Source organism: Sturnus vulgaris, chromosome 13 (assembly GCF_052056855.1).
Source record: "Sturnus vulgaris isolate bStuVul1 chromosome 13, bStuVul1.hap1, whole genome shotgun sequence".
In the NCBI taxonomy this organism is placed as follows: Eukaryota; Metazoa; Chordata; class Aves; order Passeriformes; family Sturnidae; genus Sturnus; species Sturnus vulgaris.
Window position 1 is genome coordinate 10071873 of NC_142255.1, and position 21188 is coordinate 10093060.

Genomic DNA, 21188 nt, shown 5'->3' on the forward strand with positions numbered 1-21188 from the left:
CAAAATTTCAAACTACACCTTTCCATCTAGTGAGAGACCTTCATGTAAAGGTCTCTCATGATTTACCCCAAGTAAATCAAGGACAGGGCTAAAAAAGAAAACTACAGCTCCTTAGGAACAGTAGGGGCTCTATACACATATTCTGAAAGCGCAATCTTATACTATTTTAAACTATCTATTTATAAAGTCTTCATGGATCTTTAAATATGAGAGGCACTTCAAAAATTAGCTTGTCTTACAGACATTGTTTATCACAAGAATAATGCTGCAACATTAGAAAATCAAACCAACAACCATTAGCAGTTAACCATCAGTTCAACCATTAGTTCTGACATCAGGAGAAAGCTGTGCTTTGACTCTACCCAGTGCTTAGAAGTTCACTGCAGTCACAGGAGAGGAATCAGGCACTAAAATGGCAGGCAAGGCAAAACCCTTTTTTTCCCCAGACCATTTCAAGATAAGGTTTAACCTATCATACTTATTACACGTAGCAAGAAACATGAGAAGTTTAAAAAATATTTTGTACAGAACAAATTATGTTAGTAGGTCTACAGCAGTCTCAGAAGTCTCATGATGCATGACAGTGTGATACAGTCCTGTTCCACTGACCCACGTGCATCCCTGCAGGGGTTTATTCACCCGAATGATTTACAAATATGGAATCACTATCATTTGAAACAGATTTGTTATTTATTAATGCAATATATACAGATCCAGCTTTGGGAAAATCAATCTTCTTTCCTAATCCAACTTAAACACCTGCTGTTGTGGCAAATAGAAACCACTCTAATATACAACCAGCACCAGCTAAACGCAGCTAATGAAAGGATATAAAGCGAGGTCTATGCTTCAATCGTTATTACGATTAGAGCTGCTGGGAGGACCCGAGGCCACACTGCGGGCACAGCCTAAGAGGCTCTCGGCTCAGCACTCCCCGTTCAGATGAGCGTGTGCACCTGCCTGCTGTTTCTCGGCGAGCAGCGGCCCCGCCGCACCCAGCACGGCTCCACAGGTCCTGCTCGGCGCCGGCGGCAGGGCTGCGCCTCTCGGCCGGTGCCGGGGCCCGGGAGGGAGGCAGCCCCTCCTGCAGGTACCGCAGCCCCGTCCTCTGTCACTGCAGAGACCACCCGGCCTTCGAGGCCCCGGCCCCCGGCCTGGGCGGCGGGAGCGGAGCAGAGGAGGGAGGGCTGCTCCCGCTCCGCTCCGCAGCGGCCCCGGCCCGGCCCTTACCGATGCACCGCACGTAGTGTTTTGCAGGAAGTTTCCACGCTCCTGGGTTTAATGCGTGCAAAGCGGGGCTGGAGAGGAGCGCGGCTGAATAGCGATGGAAAGGGGCGGGCGAAGAGGTGGAGGAGGAGGCGGTAGCAGCAGCGGCCGTGTTTAATTTTTTAATTAGGGCGGTTTGAGCATCTCCCGGCGGAACCGCATCACCGGGCGGCGAGGGGAGCCTGGGCGAGCTGCCCCCGCCGCCCGGGACCACCCCGAGCCGTCGGGACTCCAAGTTGGGCTTTCGACAGCCGGCGAGGCGAGCCGGAGGCGCGGGGAGCTGCGCGCTCCGCTACCATGGGCAGCGCGGGCGCGGAGGACAAGGGTTCGTACGCGGCGGGGCCGGCGGGCGGGGCGCGGGGCTGACCTTGCGGCGCCGCCCGGCCCGGCACGGCCCGGCGGGGGCAGAGGGGGACGGAGGGAGGCAGCCGGGACGGCAGGGACAGTAGGGCAGGGCAAGCGCCCAAATCTGCCTTCCCCGGGGTAACGGGGCCGGTGAAAGCGAAGGCTGCGCGCCATCCTACAGCAACAATTGCTCTGCAGGTGCTCGGTCTCTCTCAGCCTCCATCCTCTGGGAAGCAGGCAACACTTTTCCACATTCCCAAGTTAAGGATGATGCTAGTGAATGTTTTCTTTTCCCGCATCACTATATTATCCAAATCTAGTTCACTTATATGAATGAATTCACAACACAGCAGCTCTCATCCAATGAAGGCTCCAGGCTCATATATTTGTTACAGATAAAATCTTATTTCTGTAATTCATTCCTTGTTAGAAGGCTGGAAGTGTCACTGCTCGGCTGCTGCTTCTTTGCGGGGGAATGCTATTTATGTGAAAAAGTGTTGCTTGCACCCTGAGTTACCATGCTGCAAAAACACTGTGTGGGGCTCTCTTTGCAGAGCTGTGAGTCATGCATTCATTTGCTAAGCATCCATGCCCTGGCCTTCCGACCTTCACCTCCCTGAGTGTCTTACAACCCATACCCTGAAGAGACAATATTGTCCCCAGCAATTTAGAGAATACAGGCATGCAGTGAGCACATGAGTATGACAGGTCGGCTGTGTGGTCACCGTGCTCCTTTTGCAACATTTCTGGCCATGTGTTGTTAGGTAGCTCACACTCTTCAGAGAATTCCATATTCATGCTGATTTCCATTTTTAGTCTATTTTATAGGACTTCTCCATTTTAATCTTTTACCACCTTCTATGACCAATTTCTGTAATAGCATTTCTGGAATATAGTTTTGTTTCCCTGAACAGATAGTTAAGGGCAAATTAGGTGCGTCCAAAGCTCCCAGAGAAGGCCTGTTTATATGTCCCTTTCCAAGTTTGGTTTGCTGTTACTCAAGCACAAGCTCAGGACTGAAGCTATTCAAAGTACTTTCAGAATGACCACATCCATGAACCAGCAGCTGGGCTGCAGACATCCAAGAAGAGAACAGATGGCCACTGATGTGGTCAATTTTGTTACAAACTGTCATGTAGGACGTGAGGTTTTAGGCACCTGAGGCTTAGTCCTGCCAAGAGGATGAATGCTCCCAGTTTGAGATCCTGTAAAGATATTAAATTCCTGAGTACTGAGCTATTCTAAAAAAATCCTGTAGGGGGTTCTGTGAGAGAAAGACTGAAACCCAGAACACCAGGAAGATTATCCTGGTTACTTTCTTGATCTCCTTAAGTCTCTCTGCAAACCTGAGAGTAAAGGCTAGGTCTGAAAAAAATGACACCCTTTCACCCCAAATCACCAAATAGCTGGGATCTTCAATCCACACCAAACACTAGCAAAGTTGGGGTGGTGATTCTGTTGAAACAGGAATTTCAGCATCTTCCTTCCAGCTGCCTCACAATACCTAGTACCCGTGGTGTTCCCCTTTATCTCCCATAGGTGCAACCAGCACCTCCAGCTCATGCCTCTGTTTTTCTTAGCTCAGTCTTTAGCTGTTTTCCTCAATCATATTTTCTTTAGGACTCTGTTTGTTTCTTCTTGCCTCAGAAGGACTTCCAGTGGCCTTTTATTTCACAGCAGGATGTTAAGGAGCCTTAGTTTTTGCCAGTGCTTATACGAGTAATGAATCAAAGGAGGAGAAGAATCCTGACCTGTAAAAAAAAAGATCAAGTTCTGTCTGGGGCAGCCCCCACAAAATGGCTCTGCAGATTATAAATGATACAATGCCTGTCCCCATGATGCTGTCCTAAAGGCTATCTTTGAGGATTTTGGGATCCAGGCCAGGTTAGTTAGCATTCACAGTCTTCTGACTCAGGACTTTGACAGATACACTGCAGCAAATGAAAAGGTATCTTGCCTAACTGGGAGAGGATCTGTGTGCAGCACTAAAATGCGAAAGCAATAAAAGGTACCATGGCTTTGGGGATACATAATTAGAACAAAATTTCCTGTGAACTCTAAGGCTTCAATTACAATTTCTGAAATTCAGGACAAGGAACAGAAGAACACAAAGCTGCACATTAGAGTTTCCCAGAATCAATCCCCCCCAGGCAAAATACACAGTTTTCTCATGCAAACTTTTGTTAAATAAGACTAAGATATCAATTTCTCCACATTTCAGCATCAATCAGGCTTTGCACAGAGATTTGTCCCATAATGTCTCCTGACAAGCACATAATGGACAAACAAATCCCATCTAATTCCAGTTTGTAAGCTGCAAAATTAGTAAAACTGGAAGTCATAATCTTGGAAAATTACTCTCTGTGGTGAAGAAATGTTATGTCAAACACAAACATATTTGTCTGGACTCAGCTCAAATTCAGGGTTCTCCATGGCCAGCCTACCCCTAACATTCTTCTCAATGTCTTTCAAGAGAGAAACTGGGTTTTTTGGGTCTGGCTTTTCCAGGTAGTGACTATGCATAATTTTCCCGTATAAGTCTTGTTTTTAATTTTTATAACCCAGTACCCTATGACTTTTGGAAAGTAATTTTTTTTCCTTGACTGCTTTTTGCTCAAATCAACTGACTTCTAACATTAATTTGTGATATTGAACTTTCTGTAATTTTTTTTCCTGCAGAAGGTCAAACTTAATAGAAAAATTTGAAGTATGCCCAATGAAAATCCATATTGCAGGTGGGCTTTACCTATGATGTATTTTCAGAAAATGAATATTGCTTGTTGTTGACATTATTTCTAATTCCTATAGTCTATATCTGTATCTTTCTCCCAGCTTAACAGGAATTAAAACAGCATGACTCAAAGAGCAGAATATAATTCAAAACAAGGAAGGATCTCATACACAGGTCTATAGAATAAACAGAATATTGTTGTTATGCTCTGGTAAATGTTTAAAGACTAACAGGAAAAATTATTTACTATCTACTATACTGAGGTTTATTGCAAAAACAACAACAACAAAAAAATAACAACAACATAGAACCCCTGTGTTTTGCCCTTCTGATCTTGGTTCTGAAATTTTTGTTCTTTAGGATTATAGTCAAAAACCCCACAAATTTTGAAGTTAGAAAGGAGACACCAAACAAGATAAAAGCTCTGTCCATTTCTGTCTGATCGGGAATACCAAAAGTTATTTTTACTTTTTCTGTTGTTTTTACTTGTGGGCTGACTCAGAGTATGGCTCCCCTCGGCCATGGCTACAGTACAGAGTAGAGACACTGGAACTCCCTTTAACCTGGCTTGGCAGTGCAGGTACCTGAAGCAGTGTAGCCATGGCAGCACAGAGCTCTGAGTGGCCTAATTACTCTGCCAGGAAATAAATGGATACTGGCAATTCCCTGGGGAAAAAGAGGTTGAATTGTTAACAAAAAGAGTTTCCTCTGAGGCACGTTTGTTAAATAGGTGTTAGCAAGAGCCAGCAAACCTCAAGTTCTAACCTTAGAATAAAAATGTCCTTTGGCACTTTTGATGTCCCAGCCTTGCAATTCTCCCACTGTCTATAGGTACAAAAGAAAGATATGATTCCAATATCTGGTGGAAAACCTAAAATAAAGCAAATTATCCCCAACTAAAATCAATAGGTAAGATCTCCTTAAAAAGACAAATATAAGAAGTTTTTCCTTTCTGGAAATATGCAGAGCTCTCCTGGTGGCAGCAGCGGGGTGGAGTTTCTTGAGCATCCTGCTTGCCTAGGACACACATCAGGGTCAGGCCCCTGAGCAACGCGAGGAGCACGGGCAGATCTCCTGTTCACTGTGCCTCTCAAAATGGCAGGGTATGTATGGGGAAGACCAAGGAGAAACAAAGTAGAGCAAGATTTAGGGGAAACGAATTTAATTTTGTTATCTCTTCTTCCACCAATCTTTACTCATACAGAAGAGTGGACATGTATAGAGAAAGGTGAAGGAGTAATTTTAGCAATCTGCTCACTTTCTTACAAGCTCACACAGCATTTTTTTTCTCAAACTGGAGCCCAAGACTTCACTAAAATTGCACACACGGTCTTTTATTTTATAAGTTGGATCTATTTATGTAGACTCTGAGCTAAATCAAATGAGTAAAATCCACATAATTTAGCTGAAATTTTCTTTGAGGTCAATGCAAGTTTAACTAGTTTAAGCACAGAGATGTAAAGTAATTTCAGGAAATATACCAGGTTTCTGCATGTGAAGACCATAGAAAGTATTGCCAGATCACAATCTGTAGACTTATGCCCAGTCTGACAAAATGTTGTTTGCAACAACTGAAATTTCTGTTTTGAGGAGACAGAAAGCCAGAAAATTGTGAGTCTGCTGTCTCAAAACAGAGGCCAGTAGGTGAATAGTGTGTAGAGGCTAATAGTTGTGATTTTATCACATTAATTTAAACATGAAAAAACAACAGGACAGTTCTAAAATCCAAGCTGGTTTTCATTTTCAAATGTTCATATGCTACAGCTCAGATGTATGCACCCCATTTAGAGCTAACCACACTGATTTGATGTTTCTATGCAGGCAAAGAAGCAATAGAGGTGAAAATCCCACAGAGCCACCAGGATGTGATGCCCAATGATGAGCAGTAATTACTGCAGCAACACTTCAGCCAGCATGAGTGTCAACGAAATGTCCGCCTTCCCTCTGACTTTAGAACAAAAAACTGGCTTTGCCTTTGTGGGGATTTTGTGTGTTTTCTTGGGACTTCTAATTATCAGATGCTTCAAAATCTTGCTAGACCCCTACAGCAGTATGCCTTCTTCCACGTGGGAAGATGAAGTTGAGGGGTTGGATAAAGGGACATTTGAATATGCTCTTGCATGAAAACTCACAGAATATCCTGCCTTAAATTTGATATTGATTTCATTCTGGAAACCAATTATTGTTACATTTGTTATACATACCTGCATTTTGGAGATATGTTGGTGGCATCCATTTTGTTAAATAAATATTTGTTGCAAACTCAAAAGGTACTTCATTTTGCTTTTATTTGATGAACAGTGGAATGGTGGACAAGAAATGGCTAACAGCAAACAAATACACAAAAAAATCACTAGAAAGTTACCATGGCCAGTATGTTTCAGATGAAACCTGGCTCTTCAGAGGAGGATCTGATGTCTACTGTGTCTCATGACAGGCTGAAGAAAAAGACAGGCTCATGAATGGTGAGTGTTTAAGTGGTAGCCCCCTACCCTCCTCATCCAACATATTTTTCTGAAACTCAGTGTCTATACTTGTACACTGAAGATACAAAAGTGGAGGACAACAAATAGCTGTGGCTTAGAGGAGATGTCTGCAGTAGGTGTGTGTCCATGTTTTTATTCCACTTGGTTACAGAAGATGATTCACTTTAAAATGGAACTGTCTGGTTACCAGCTGCCAGCAGGAATTACACCAGTCTGGCAAGGCCAAAGCAGACAAATTCATGCTGCTTACCCATTCTTACCAAGCCCCCAAGGAGGGATGGGGCCCAGAGCTGTACACACCAGCACTCTCCACAGCTGGTTCTTCTGTTTGTGCTCCTGCAGTTGTACACAGTGTATGATCTGGACTGTCACTGATGAACTGGTCATGGGAGATCCTATCAAAGCAGAACTGAAAGAGCAAAAGCAGAGACTCAAATCTGGGTGTTCAAGGTCACCCTCACACACACAGCTGTTTAGCAAGTGTGACAGTACTTGACAGAAATTCAATTCCGTTTTTAAGAAGGCTGGCATTAGAATTGTAGGCGCTGTCACTTTTGCTAAACAGATCTGTTTGCAATGAGGAGCTAAGACAAGGAGATCAGTTACAGAAGTTGTTTTCTTTTTCATGTATTTTGAAAAATACGTGTTATTCCTTTTGCCCTATATACTAGGCAGAGGCAGACAGTGGAACAGCAGACCTCAAGTGACATTTGGAACATAAAATACTCAATTGTACAGAGAAGGACATGAATCTCTTGTCTGAAAAATACAAGAGAGGAACAGCCAATATTAATCTACATTGATCCATTTAAATTATAAAACATAAATAATTTTGTGAATGTAAGGGCTTTCAACTGCTTCAGATTATACATAAGAAAAAATTCCAGACTCTCAGAGATTCAGTATATTGCATTTATCCTAGTTAATTTAGCCATAAAATCCAAGGTAGATATCAGTACAATGATTCATGTGATCTGTTATTGCTGAATAGGATCATCCACTGCAGAGACCTGACACTGCCATTCTTTTTATGTACATCTAATCAGCACAGCTGAGCTCTAGGCTGTCAGGTTAGAGTGCTGAAGATACTTAAGTTATCTGGGTTAAATATAGTTCAGTTATCTCTAAACTACACAGAAGACACTGCAAACATATCCAAATAACCCCAATATTGTCTTATTATTTTTGTTATTGAGCTAATCTATTGCTGGAAGCAATTATCTAATTCCCTTCTAATTACAAAGTTTCATCATTTCCTGCCTGCTCTTTTCTTCATCCCAAAAAGACTAAGAAGTCAGCCTTCCCAGAAACAATACAGAGAACATCATTTTTCAAAGACTGCTTAAATATAAAGAGTAAAACTTTAAATAGGGTCAGGAGTAAATGGTTTGAAACCTCATATAGGACAAGAGGACGCCCCCCAAAGAATGATCCTACCGATTTCACTGAATCTTCTGCATAAAATGCACTGATCAGATCCTGTCCTGAACTCTTGTTATCTGCATGACTATATATGCAGAACTGAAAGATAGAGAGAATATGATCTGTTCAGAATCAGGCATAGCTAGGAGGGAAATGGAGATAACAAAAGTATTTTCAGGCCCCCCTAGAAATTTCGCAATGCCATAAACCCAGTAATTGTAATGGATAGGTACATTTGCTGGTTAAAAGTTAACAAGCTAGAATGCCTTTCTAAATCACCATCTAGAAATGTTTTGAAAGAGAGGGATTGGATGGTCTCTTCAGTATATTAAACAGGAGAAAAATCTGGCCAATAAGGCAGAGTCTGTAATGCCTCAAAGAGAGGGTCACACTATATGCATGAATAAAAGAGGCAGATTGTCCTTCCCTAAAAACACAGGATTGAATGGTAAGTTAAATTACCCTGAATAAGGTAAACTTGATTATTTATGCATAATGCTAGAAAACTAAACACAAAGTTAATGGCAAATAACAGTTCAGAGATCTCTGGAAATATATTGTGAAAAGTACTATTTTCAAGAACAGCAGAAAGGTAAGAGACTTTACTTTTCCTAGCAAAACACTAATATGGAAATAAGACAGTGAAATGACAGAATCATTTTACTTGGTAGCAAAATTTCATTGTCATCAAAGAATCAGGATTTCATTCAGTCTTGGAGATAGAAACAAGCATAGTTTCACTGACCTCAATGACAGAAGATTTGTTTTTGCTCCTTCATGCCTGAAGATGAAACACTTTCTTGCAACTTTAAGGCTGAAGGAAGCAGAATACTATGATCATAAATGTGTACTACTACTACTACTACTAATAATGTAATAATAATAATTATAATAATAATAATACAAAGCCAGTAGAAGTAAGATTAAATAAATAAATGTAATATGTTGCTGTGAGGCTTACACAACATTAAGCAGGAAAACGAACATAAATATGAGGGGTGACAAAGTGGTGTCTTAGCAGAGAGGTGACAGCAGAATATTACCTATAGCTGGTGGAAGAAATAAGAAAATATGCTTTAGCTGTATCTCATACTGAAGATGGAGGACATCCGATTATCAGCTCTTCAAATTATAATTTGGATATGTGATTTAGAGAAAATTTACATTTGCTGAGCTATAAATATTGATGCCCTATTTTATCTTTCAGTGCCAAAGGACCAAAAGCATTTCACAAAATCATTGAGAAAACGAAATTGAAAAAATCTTAGGAGTTCGTCTAGTCCAACCTCTTGCAAAAATATGGAACTTTAAAAAAATGTCTGTAATGGGCTTATTTATCCAGATTTTCAGGCCATATATTTGTTTGTAAGATATATTTTGTTTCTAAAACTTTCTGCTTTTACAAATGCTTGCAGGGTTTCATGTCTAAGCATGCTCTGGTTTAGTGCCTTTGAACAAACTGGGCTCCTACTGAATTACACAGGTCTATACAACCACACTCCCTAATCTTAGAAATATATTTCAAGACATATGATTGCCATCATTTCAGTAGCTCATTTCAGGGCTTTCTAAGCCATGCTTTAAATTGCTGCAAAGGTATTTAACCTACTAAAGGCCTTAAATATACGTACTCCTTCTCTTGGAGTTTTTGTTTGCTCATTTGTTTTCTTTGAGGAGATCTGTGTGGGATAGAGGAGGTGAGAAGCAGTTTATACAGCTGTGTGTTCACCTCTCTGTGGGCTGCTACTCAGGGGGACCTAGACAGGCCAGAGGAATGGGCCAGCAGGAATCTCCTGACATTCAACAAGGACAAATGCAAATCCTGTACCTCAAACAGATTTAACATCTGCACCATACAGGGAGCAAGGAAAGTACTGGGGGAGCAGGCTACAGAGGAGCAAGCCCCATGCTATCCATTGCATGATCATGTTCCAAGCTTGTGTACATGGATGCTGACCATGTCCCCCTGCTCTTTTGTGGGTTTTCATAAAAGAGACTGAAACTAGAGGAGTTCTTGGCTCATTTACAGCTCAGGCCTTTACCTCCTCTGGAGCTTGTACCAAAATACTGCTGGTTTGGTTAGAGGGCCAAGTGCATCCATCAAAGATTGAATATCTTCACAAGCTCTGTCTTTGCTTCAACTATGTTTTTACTCAGTAAGTCATAGGATGACAGTCTCATGGATACTTGGTGAGGCAGGGGAGAGGGGAGAGCTTGTGGTGGAAAACTTACCTAACCATGCAAGATAATAGAAATAGTTTATTTATATCTTTTATAGCAGAAAACCGGCAGCCAACATCAGAAAAACTGCTTAAAGATACAAGAGAAAATTCTCAGCCCTTCATTATTTGAGAAGCAAAGATCTGATATGCAACAGCACTAAACCCTTTGCTGCATCTGCAACTGAGTGGCTGCAGCCACAGAACACAGATCAGTGACCGAAGTCTGTAACATCCCTGAAGATGTCAATGAACAATGCACCAAACGTGTTCTTGGATGCAAATGCAAATCGGTTTCAAGTTAACATAATTAATGAAGACAATGACAACAATGAAACAACCCAAGAGGATGTGGGCTCTGACCCACCACATTATGAAGAAACATCTTTTACTGATGAAACACATAACAGACTAAGAATCAGTTACAGACCAGGAAAAAGAGAATTATATGACAATTTCCGTCAAAATGGGGAGAAAACAGAAGCTAGCTTACATCCCTATGATACTCACAGTAAAATGTATTATCTACAGACTTTTGGCCATAACACAATGGACCCAGTTCCCAAAATTGATTATTATAGAAACACTGGCAGTGTCAGTGGGAATAAGCTCAACAGACCAAGCTTATTAGAAATTCATGAACAACTGGCAAAGGTAAGTGAAAATGAAAGATAAATTTTTTCTCTATTCCATTTCCAGATTGTTAATTCTGTTTATTAATAAGAGAAAGTCCTTAAATTCATGGACCTTGCCCAAGAGAAGTACAACTAACTACTTACCATATTTCCTTTGGTAGCTTCAGTTTGTTCTCTGCTCTGTACCCTGCCCAAAGAAAAAATTTTTATTAAAAGGTAATTGTAACATACTTGAAGCAGAAAACCATAGCTTAATCTTGTCTAAAAGTATGGATCTACCAAATCTCTTCTGTTTCACATAAGAGTCAGGATGGCAGATGGTGAATGTCAATTCATAATTTAACCAAGCTACACAATTCACACTTACTCTAAACTTGAATTTTACATCAATGCATAACTAATTTTGACAGATTCCTCTGTTGTACGCATTAACAAATATAAGTATTATAAAAAAGATTACGTGAAACAAATGCAATTTCAGTTGATCAGATATCCAGAGCACTACTTGTTTGTTGCTGTAACAAACCCAGATAGCAAGAAAGAATCAAGAACAAGGGTGTTGAGGGATAGCAGACAACACTTTGCAGGTGCTGATTCAGTGAATAAATTTGAGGTTAATTGTGCACCTATCAGGGCAGGGCTGGAAAGAGAAATATCATTGCTATAGTTAAACTGAGACAAAAAGTGTCAATATGCAACAAAAACTCCTTTTATTTGAGTTAGGCAATTGTGAAATGAGAAAACTTGAGAGAAAACAAGCTCTCATCCCCATACCGCTCAGTTTTTCATACTTCTGAGGTCTGAATAATTTGGACAAGCTTCTGATTTTTGAATGCTGGTCCAGATTTTGTTCAGACTTCTGTTCTCTGGAGATTCCTCTTTCCTATGGAGGGTTACTATAAAGTAATGAAATCAAGAAAAAATATAGCCATTAGTAAATTAGGACCTGATTCTTTAGGGTCTTATTAGGGCAGCTTCCTAGTTTTGGCCTGACTTACTCAAATTAAGCTCTCCATAGACCTGTGTAAAATAGCTTAAAAGGAGAAATATTTCCAAAGATGAAAACAAAGCAGATAGGAAAAAGGAAACATACTAATTTAGTATCCCTACTCATTTGCAGATGTACAAGCTGCTACTCAAAAGACTAAACACATTTCCACACCCAGAGAAATTTCTTCTTATTGAAATAATTTACTTCAGTATTGGCTAGATAGGAATAAAACTGTATCTTGTCTTTGAACATAATGTTGAATGAACATGTACTGAATATCAGCATATTAAAGTATTTTCAATTTTGATGACAACCAGAAATTTTGGGGTTTTTTACTGTTGTATCTCTCAATGGTTTGTATTCTTAAAACAAAATTAGATAATTTTTTTAGGGTTTTTTTACAGCTTTCACTTAAACATGATTAAAAAGAAGGCAGATTACATAACAGAATAAAATGAAGAGAAAATTGTTTCACATGTTGGGACTGTTAGAAAAAAGAGAAAAGAAATCTAACTTGGAGATTTACAGACTTTTTCCAGTATCCAGTATCCATCTTACAGAAAGATAATCTTTTGCCTTTCAAAATAGGAAGGTGAATGTCATAGGTAATGGGATTTTTGTTACACTGGCAACCTGCTGTGCCCTTATGTGGGTTGTGGCCCTGGTCTGGGAGCACAACCACAGCTCTGGAACAAACGATGCCCCATTAGCATGGCTGGAGCCCATTCCTGGCTGTCCCATGATCTCACTTGGTGACCTTGGACAAATCACTTCGGTCTGCAGAGCTTTTGCTGAAGAATAAACAAACACGAGGTCACCAAATAGGAGCTTAGTAGGAAAGGGAATTGAGCTGTCAGGAAAGGCAGAGGTCCCCTCAGGAGCACAGGCTGTACGTGTGCTGGATGGGATCCAGCCCCCGGCAACGAGGGGAGGAGATGCCACACTGAGCGTGGACAGCAGTTACAGTAATAGCCCAAGGTGCATTTCTGAAGCAGATGCTTTATTCCTTTTTTACTTAACCACTAAAATCTGGGTTTACCAAACCATACCCCAAGGCAATCCCACCCCTCACCCCCGGTTTGAAACTCAAGTATTTGAAGACAACTATTCTGTCAGAGCCCATTGCAAGATTCTGATAAGAAGTGGCATATGTTTGACTTCAGATTGCTAAACATCACATAAGCATTCCCATTGTGCTTTGATGCTGGGCTTAACATCAGAAGATAGATATTAATATTTAATACATTTTTTAATATGTAATTTTTCAAATGTCAGATTGTAAGACAGGCTGAAAGGAACTTCAAATATCTAGTTTCCACACTGCTGGAGTCAAATGTGTGTCATCTTTTAGCAAGATGTGTCAGTTTTTGCACACATTAAGCCAATTAAATCCCTAAAAAATAGTCTAAGTGCTATTTCATAGCTGATGGCTGGTGATAATTACTTGGGCTTAATATTTACCCTACATAAGAAATAATCTAACCTTTCTTCCTCTTGGCTATTCTCCACACTTGTTATGGAGATTTGATGAGCTCATCATCTTTAGCCTCAGGAGAGATGAAGAAAAAACCATTCTGAAACAAGGAAAGGAAAATGTTTGGGTTAGTGCTTTTTTTTTTTTTTTAAGCAGTTAACTTTTTATTTTAGTAGCTTTTCAAAATGTTCTGTCACTTTTATTCCACATCCTTAATGCATGAGTAGCACAGGTACAGCTGCTTGGTAAATAACCAATCATTCACTAAAGCACACCAATTTAAAATGCATTTATGGAAGGTTTAAGGCCATAATTTATGATAATGGCATAGAGAGCACAAATTAATTCAAAGTACAGAGGAAACAACTTGTTTCAAGTACAAAGACCAAACCCTTCTAATGTTTTGTCTTTGAAATTCTAACCACTGTAGCAAAAGCCCATCATATTATTCTGCTGATCTTCCTTCATTGACTTCAATCATTTTGAGCAAACAGAGACATTATTATTTCAGGGTAACAATCGTCAAAGTTATCTAAATATCTCAAAAGAGCTCAAAGTCACAGGCTTTCAACAGATCTTGTACTCCCACTTTTCTTTGGGCCAACAGGACAATAGACACCAAGTTTAGCCCATGTCAAAACATATTATCCAGTCACTTATTTTTCATTTGTGAGCACAGTCTGGGATTTACTGTGTCAAAGGCATTCTAAAATCTTACATCATTTTGGCTAGAGCACCCACTGGGGGCAAGTCCAAACATTAGTGTAAGAGGCATACACAGTTAGTCTTTATGTCTGTTTTGGGTTTGTGTGTTGGCTATTTTTAAATTTATGGACAAAATATAGAAACAACCTTAAAGCTAACCAAGATTTAAAATCTCATGTTTCACAGAATCACAGATGTCTTTCCTCCTTGACCTGCTTAATTAATCTGGAAGTATCTTCATCACCCTCCAAAGCCTAAAAGTATCTTGATTCTTCTCCAGGAGTGGTTCCCTCTCCTGACTCTCTGCCAGACTACAGCAACATGCAGGGTCCTTCCTGAAGGCCTTTGAGGAGGACCCAGAAAAATCAGACAATTGCTAACCTATAATGCCAATTCCTCACAGAAACAGTGAGAGCTCTGAATAAAAAAAAATACCATTAAATTAAAAGACAATTACAATGAGTATAAATCCCAGCACCACGACTAATTCCTATTCAAGCCACAAGAATCATATCATGGGACTAAATTGTCTGAAAGTTCTGGGGCAAGAGAGCTGAAGAGAAAAAATACACATTTATGTCTGTAATGGAAGCGAACAATCTAAAATTCTGGGCTACTTTGGTTACCCCATAAATATGGCAATTCCTAATCCTATCTACTATGGTAACACCACTGGTGGCTAAACCACAGAAAGGATTATTCAATTTCTACATTTCACTGGCATTTCTCTAATTGTTTTCAGGAATATGTTACCCATCTGCTGTTGCAGTTATGTTTGTACTTCATTCAATAGGAAACAGTAGATTTCATCACAGAACTTCCCCATGCAGCACTCAGTTAGGTCTCTTTTCACTGTTTGCAATTATCCCTGTTTTTACACTCAGCGTTATTCATAAATTGTTGCAAGAGCATGCAGAGGCCGACCACAAGACCTTCATTATGTTAGATACTCTACTTACATGTCAACACAACATATATGTGGAATAGCTTACAATAAAAACAGGTTCGTATCAGATCAGGTAATAATGTATTTACTCTGCTTAAGTGCTTCTTTCATCTCCTCCCCTTGTTAGCAAGCCCACCTGCTGATGCCTGGTGTGAGCAGAATATTGCTCTCTACTCCAGTGACTGTAAAACCTGATCTTTGGAATTCTTTTCTATTATGTTTCCCTTATGCAGCCAGGTCCTCTACCTGGTACAAAAAATGTCTTTGTTTTCTGTGTGATCCTCCAGAACATTGCTGTGAGCACTGGCTCAGTCGAGAGAGTGGCAAATGGAGAAAGCACCACTGGAGATGAGACAGCAGCCAGCAAGGAAGAGGAGAACAAAACAGGATTTGTCAAATTTGGATGGGTGAAGGGTGTGCTGGTGAGAAACCTACCTACATTTCTAAAAAAAATAATTTAAAAAAAATAAAATCAGTTCTGTTACACTTAAGTCTTTGAAGAATTAAGAGATGGAGGCAGGCTTCAGGGATGTTTGGGGTGAAATGCACTTTATTACCCTTCTGGTTTTAAACATTACTTTCCATATTGAACTAATGCAGTAATTTTTCTTTAAAACCTAGGTAAGATGCATGCTTAATATTTGGGGTGTGATGCTCTTTATTCGACTTTCCTGGATTGTAGGTCAAGCAGGAATTGGTATGTATCTTATTTAATATCATTTTCAACAGTGAAAGGGATAAAGAGGATAAACTATACATGATCATGATTAATATATAATCTGAGATGTGCATTTGCATGTTGAGCTAAATAATGTTTTCAAATGCTTGCCAGGGTAAAAGACATTAATCCTCCAAACTATTGGAATTTTCCGGACTCACAGCCAAATTACTGCTTAGAGGCATAGATCTGTTAACTATGCATATGATCATCACATTTGAATATTTCTGAGCTTTAGTGAAATTTGTATTTAGATCCTGTAACAGATGTAAACTTCATGACTCGGGCCAACTTCTAATATGTGCGTACAGAGTTAACCTTTAAGAGTTCACACTTTGCTCATCTGTGAAACCCAAACCTTGTCATCTACATATTATAAACAACTCTTCTTCACACTTCTCTGCCAAGATGAAAACAGAACTGGAAGGAGGTCTCATCTCATCAGGATTTTGTTATTTTTAACTACAGAACAGCACTTGATACTAGTGTAGTATGAAAGACTAAGTTTTAAGAACTCTGCTACAGCTTTCATAAAAATGAAATAAGTACATTTCATTGTGTGCTGTATCTTTGCTTCTTTATTGTGCAATTTAATTCATTCAAATTCCAGCTCCCAGATCCCTGGGAAACTGGGCTCCGAGGCCTCCACCCAGTAGATTGCAGAGTGTTCAGTGAAACCAGCGAGAGAGGGAAGTGCTCCCAACACTGCAAATCTCCAGCACTGCAAGAGCAGCTCAGCTCAGGTGCAGTGCCCCACAGCTGGGTGCTACAACTCTCTTGTTAGAGCCACTGCTCTGGGGAAGCACAGAAATCTGAGCTGCCATAGCACTGTCCCTCTATGATCCATGGTCATACAGTTAGAGAAATGGGACCCTGATCTTTAACTGGTACCCAGACGTTATAAAAAACAGGCAGGATGGCAAGTAGTCCGGTTTGGATGATCACAGAATGGAAATATTCAGCTATATTAAGGGGTGTCAGCCCTGCTGGGCGTGGGTAAAAGTCAGTGCTCAAAATCAGATTGAATATAACTATCATTCACATCCTTGTCAATGGAAGTGAAATGAAACATCTCCAAAATTTTGCATGGTTGAAGTCTCATTTCTAATAAAAAGCAGTAACTTCATAGAAGTTTCACTTGAGCAAGACTAAGCTCTTAATTAAAAAAAAAAAAAATAAAAAAATAAAAAAAAATGAAATGCTTATTAAGAAAAAAATCACAAACTTACAGAGACACAAATAGGAAAAGAAAAACCAGCCCAACAATAAAAGATGCAGAACTAAGCGGAAGAACTTTAGTACTTCTGCAGTGCTCCATGCACGGCTCCAGCACCGTGCCTGACAAAAGGGTGCTTTCTGATTTTATGATGCATACCAAATGAGCACATACAGCCCAAGGCACTCATAACTATATGCCTTGCCATGAAAATTCTGCATCTTAATATTGCCAAGACTTTGCTCTGGGGCTTCATGCAAAATTAGTTTTTAAGGGCAGTTTAGTAACTTATTGATATCATCAAGAAGTATTACTTTGTTTTGAGGTGTGAGAATAGCCATAGGCAAGAGTAATTCATTTTGGAGCAACTTACTTAGGAGCCATATGCCTGGTTTTCAATCTAAACTTTAATCAGATTTTAACATTAATTTTCACCAACATCAGTTACAACCTTTCTGCTTTCATTTTTAATTTTACCATTTTAACTCATTGATAAGCAGGCTCTTCTTTCTTATGGTTTATTGCTCTGCTGTTGCTTTTTTAAATTGCATGTGTTATGCAAGGGGGTTACTTTTACTTTTGAAAATGAGATGTCATATTCCATTTAAATAATTTCTTAGTGCATTTTTGGAATGCCTTATAAGCAATAAGCTTTAAGTCCCCAGCCAAGCTGCTTAAGGAGAACAGTGATGGAAACTCATCATCACCAAGGCTCAGGGATTTCACTGGGTACTGCTACTAACATGGAAATTAAATGAGACAGTTAAACCACCATCTGGGCACCAATTACATCCCCATCATTAGAGGGCCAAAGAGACACAACCCAATTATTTCCATACCCTGATAGGCTGTCTTGGGCAAAAGCTCTTACAGGGGAAAAAATAGGATTCCACAAGGTTCTCTGGCTATCATCAGCTAGGAAAAAGGGGACAGTATGGTTCTGACAAGATTCCAGGTCCAAAACTAGTCTGCTATTTCCACCTAATATCTGGGGACTCTATGAAATCTGTATTTGTACCTCTACATGGAATGGTTAGACAAAAGCAGGGAAAAACACCAAGTTTATGCTACCTGCAAATCTGGCCCCGATTATTCAAATTATGTTACATTACATTACAATGACATTTTGGTTGAGTCACTTCATTTTATGCACTTTTCTTCTTAAATGCTAAAATTATTTTTTTTAACTTATCATTAAAGCCTTCCCATGAAGATGTTACCATCAGATTAGCAAAATATCTGACCCTATATATCATATACATGTTAACAATATGAATTGTGAAATGCAATAGAACATCCTTGAAAAGTATCCTTAGGATGCACATACACCTAGCAAATAATTTTAAAATTGATTTGAGAATTATGTGTCTAACTTACTCAATTAAAGAGGTAACAGCTCTTAAAGTCATATCCAGCTACTTCTCAGACACAAAATTTGCATGGTTGAACAATATCCTTCTATGTAATGGTAGCTGACCAAAAGGCATGACCAATTGTTTTTGGGATTTTTTTCAGACCTGCACATAAAACACTTACATGACTAGTTATAGTAAGAGTTCAGAAATCAGTAAGATAAACATGATTTATTAGAGGCTCAAATCACTTGAAATATATTACACTATGTTATATATAATTTATGGCTCACACATTACATTACTCTATCTTAAAGGACTGTGAGAACATGGCTGTACTTTAAGCAGCAAAGAACATTAGTTCAGAGACTGGATGTCTATAACCATCCAGTATGAACTGAACTCAGGAATCTGATCTGTAAGTCAGATGGTAGAAATACAGCAGATAAATCAATATGTTTGTAGTACTTCTAGCTCAATGTCAATTGTAGGATCTAAGTTTCAATTTAGATGAGCCCTGATCAATAAATACAGCTACAAGCAATGTATATTCTCCAGTTCCACACTGAATGCCTATGTACCCTATGGAAAAAAGACAGATATTGCATAAGCCTTAGCAAGCTCAGATAAAACTAAGAATTGATTCCAGGCTTGGCACCAAGCTGTAATTCTTTATTTTTTTCTCCTGGTTTTCTTCCTCCCTTTTCATAGATAGAAATGAAGCTGAGAGAAAAAAACGTTATATTATTTCTTCACCTGACTTGAAATAAAAAGGAGATCTGGAACTACAGAGACAAGTTCTTCTAGGTAGTGCCAGAAATCTAACAGCAGTAGCTGCAATTGAACCTTGGGAGGTGCAGTTTGTACACGAACAAAAGCTTTTAAATTGAGCAGGTAGTCTAGCCCTAGAACATGTAATCCAAAGAAGCTGTGGGACCTTTATCCACAGAGCTTTTCAAGAGATCAGCTAGCCAAAGCCAGCCCTGATTTAATCCTGTGTTGACAGTAGTTCTGCTATAAATGGGAGGTTGAGCTACAGATCTTCAGACGTCACTTCAAAGCAATGCTTCTATGATTGTAAATCATACAAAGCACATCCTGCTCATACAGTTTCTAGCAATTTCTAGCAGTTTCACAAAGTTAACAGAACCCCAACCATATAGTCAAAGACTGGAAACATTCTCAGATTTCAGTTTTACACTGAAACCCAGTTACCTATAAATAATCACCTACCACTGATATTCTGACGTTTGGTAATCATTGTGATATCAGCTAAAAAAAGAAAAATATTCTAAGTTCTCTATGACTATACATTACAGGTCACCTATTAAAGTAAACGGCATTTTAAAAGCAGTATTTCCATTTTCAAGTATTTGTTTTGTGTTAGAGTAAAACTACTTTTTGCAGGGAAAGAGGCAGATGAGCAGAGAGTGGGAAAGCTCAGCACTTGATAGCTCAGTGAGTGAGGATGTAGAAGGCTCCTACTCAGGTCTTGTCCCTTTGCCTGACAGACTCTGTCCTCATGCACTATGAATCTATACAGTCAGTCTTCCTCTGATTCAACATTTAATTAACTGATGAAAGACAACAGCATTGTTACAAGAGCTCTGGTTAATGTATTTATCTCTTCATTTAAACAGCCAGGATGTGTGTTAAAGGTAGGTATAAGCCTCCATTTCAACGGACACCTGTTTATTTCCTCCATCCTTTGGAAATCATAGGAATTCCTGGACAGGGTACTCCTATCAGAAAGAATCACTGTTTGAAGATTGATGGGGATAATTTACTATCGTGACACGGATTTCATGAAAATGTTCTGCAAGCTGCAAGTGGTCAACAGACCATCTTTTCAGTTTATTGCTCTTATTCTGGCCTGAAAATTCAATTTAAAGAAAGAATGATTTGTAGGAAACACGGAACATGAGTAAAATATTTTATCTTCTTATTACTGACAGGTCTTGGAGTAATCATAATTCTTCTCGCCACGATGGTAACCTCAATTACTGGGTTGTCAACTTCTGCAATAGCAACTAATGGGTTTGTCCGTGGAGGTAAAAATCTTAGGGTTACTAACGCTTTCAAGCCCCAGAAGGTATTTATGTATTATTTTTGTATGAGACAAACCAGAGGGACCATAAACCAAAGGGCACATCTAATGGAACTGGAAGGTAACTATTCTAGTCACCTCTCATCACAATTTAAGGCGTTTGAGCTGTCACTTCTAATAAAGCATGGATTTCAGTTCAGTCTGAGAAGTACATTGCAGATGTTCCTGCCAGCTGCTGAGCAAGGGATGCTTCTGGCTTTTCATGGAGTTCTTTCACCTTTCAGCCAGTCTTTCGTATTCAGAGCATTCCAGGTTGGACACTCTTCAACAAACTGAGCATGAGACATCTCTTCCTGTCATTTTGAAGACTGATGCAGAGCAGTGGATCTCTCCAGTTTAATGCCCTCTTTATAATACTTCTTACATTTCAGCCTCTCCTTGGAAGACGGGTAAATAATTTGGCTGTAAAAGTCCATATCAGGTATTTTGTGAAACAAAGTTTTGGTGCATTTCAGAGCCTTAAGTTATAACTGGTCTGGTCTAAGCCCTGTGGAAAATGGAAAGTTCTTACTATGTCACTAAAGCAGAACAGGTACTGGAATACACTTGCATATACTTTCTTTTTCGGATCTTCC

General features: G+C 39.6%; 2 protein-coding genes and 1 long non-coding RNA gene across 8 annotated transcripts in view; 2 read left to right on the plus strand and 1 right to left on the minus strand.

Annotated features, from left to right (window-relative positions):
• Window positions 1-1387: 1387 nt before the first annotated feature.
• On the plus strand, window positions 1388-6611 carry CTXN2 (cortexin 2). 2 transcript variants are annotated; one of them, XM_014874059.2, is made up of 3 exons: window positions 1388-1591; window positions 5309-5445; window positions 6164-6611. In XM_014874059.2, exon 3 carries the CDS (start codon window positions 6218-6220, stop codon window positions 6464-6466), a length of 249 nt encoding a protein of 82 aa, XP_014729545.1. In that variant the 5' UTR covers window positions 1388-1591; window positions 5309-5445; window positions 6164-6217; the 3' UTR covers window positions 6467-6611. The 2 variants fall into 2 exon arrangements, with proteins under 2 accessions (XP_014729545.1, XP_014729546.1); XM_014874060.2 differs by lacking the exon at window positions 5309-5445 and having other exon boundaries at window positions 1458-1591.
• The window catches only part of LOC106851823 (uncharacterized), a 54362-nt gene continuing 38661 nt past the window's right edge, over window positions 5488-21188 (minus strand). For both annotated transcript variants that reach the window (XR_015806505.1, XR_015806504.1), the window contains exons 10-15: window positions 13579-13669; window positions 11879-12000; window positions 11249-11291; window positions 8996-9064; window positions 8266-8349; window positions 5488-7237 (exon numbers count right to left, since the gene is read on the minus strand). This is a non-coding gene — a long non-coding RNA (uncharacterized LOC106851823). The remainder of the gene's footprint in view (window positions 7238-8265; window positions 8350-8995; window positions 9065-11248; window positions 11292-11878; window positions 12001-13578; window positions 13670-21188) is intronic.
• SLC12A1 (solute carrier family 12 member 1) overlaps window positions 10534-21188 on the plus strand; it is a 43486-nt gene continuing 32831 nt past the window's right edge. For 2 of the 4 annotated variants that reach the window (XM_014874062.2, XM_088172536.1), the window contains exons 1-4: window positions 10534-11123; window positions 15508-15642; window positions 15842-15917; window positions 20462-20557. In XM_014874062.2, the coding sequence (XP_014729548.1) occupies window positions 10713-11123; window positions 15508-15642; window positions 15842-15917; window positions 20462-20557 (718 nt within the window). In that variant the 5' untranslated portion in view covers window positions 10534-10712. The remainder of the gene's footprint in view (window positions 11124-15507; window positions 15643-15841; window positions 15918-20461; window positions 20558-21188) is intronic. The other 2 variants (XM_088172537.1, XM_088172538.1) reach the window with 2 other exon arrangements.

Bases quoted from the DNA above. Each gene is read 5' to 3' on its own strand.
- CTXN2 (XM_014874059.2), top strand. From the start codon at position 6,218: ATGATGAGCAGTAATTACTGCAGCAACACTTCAGCCAGCATGAGTGTC.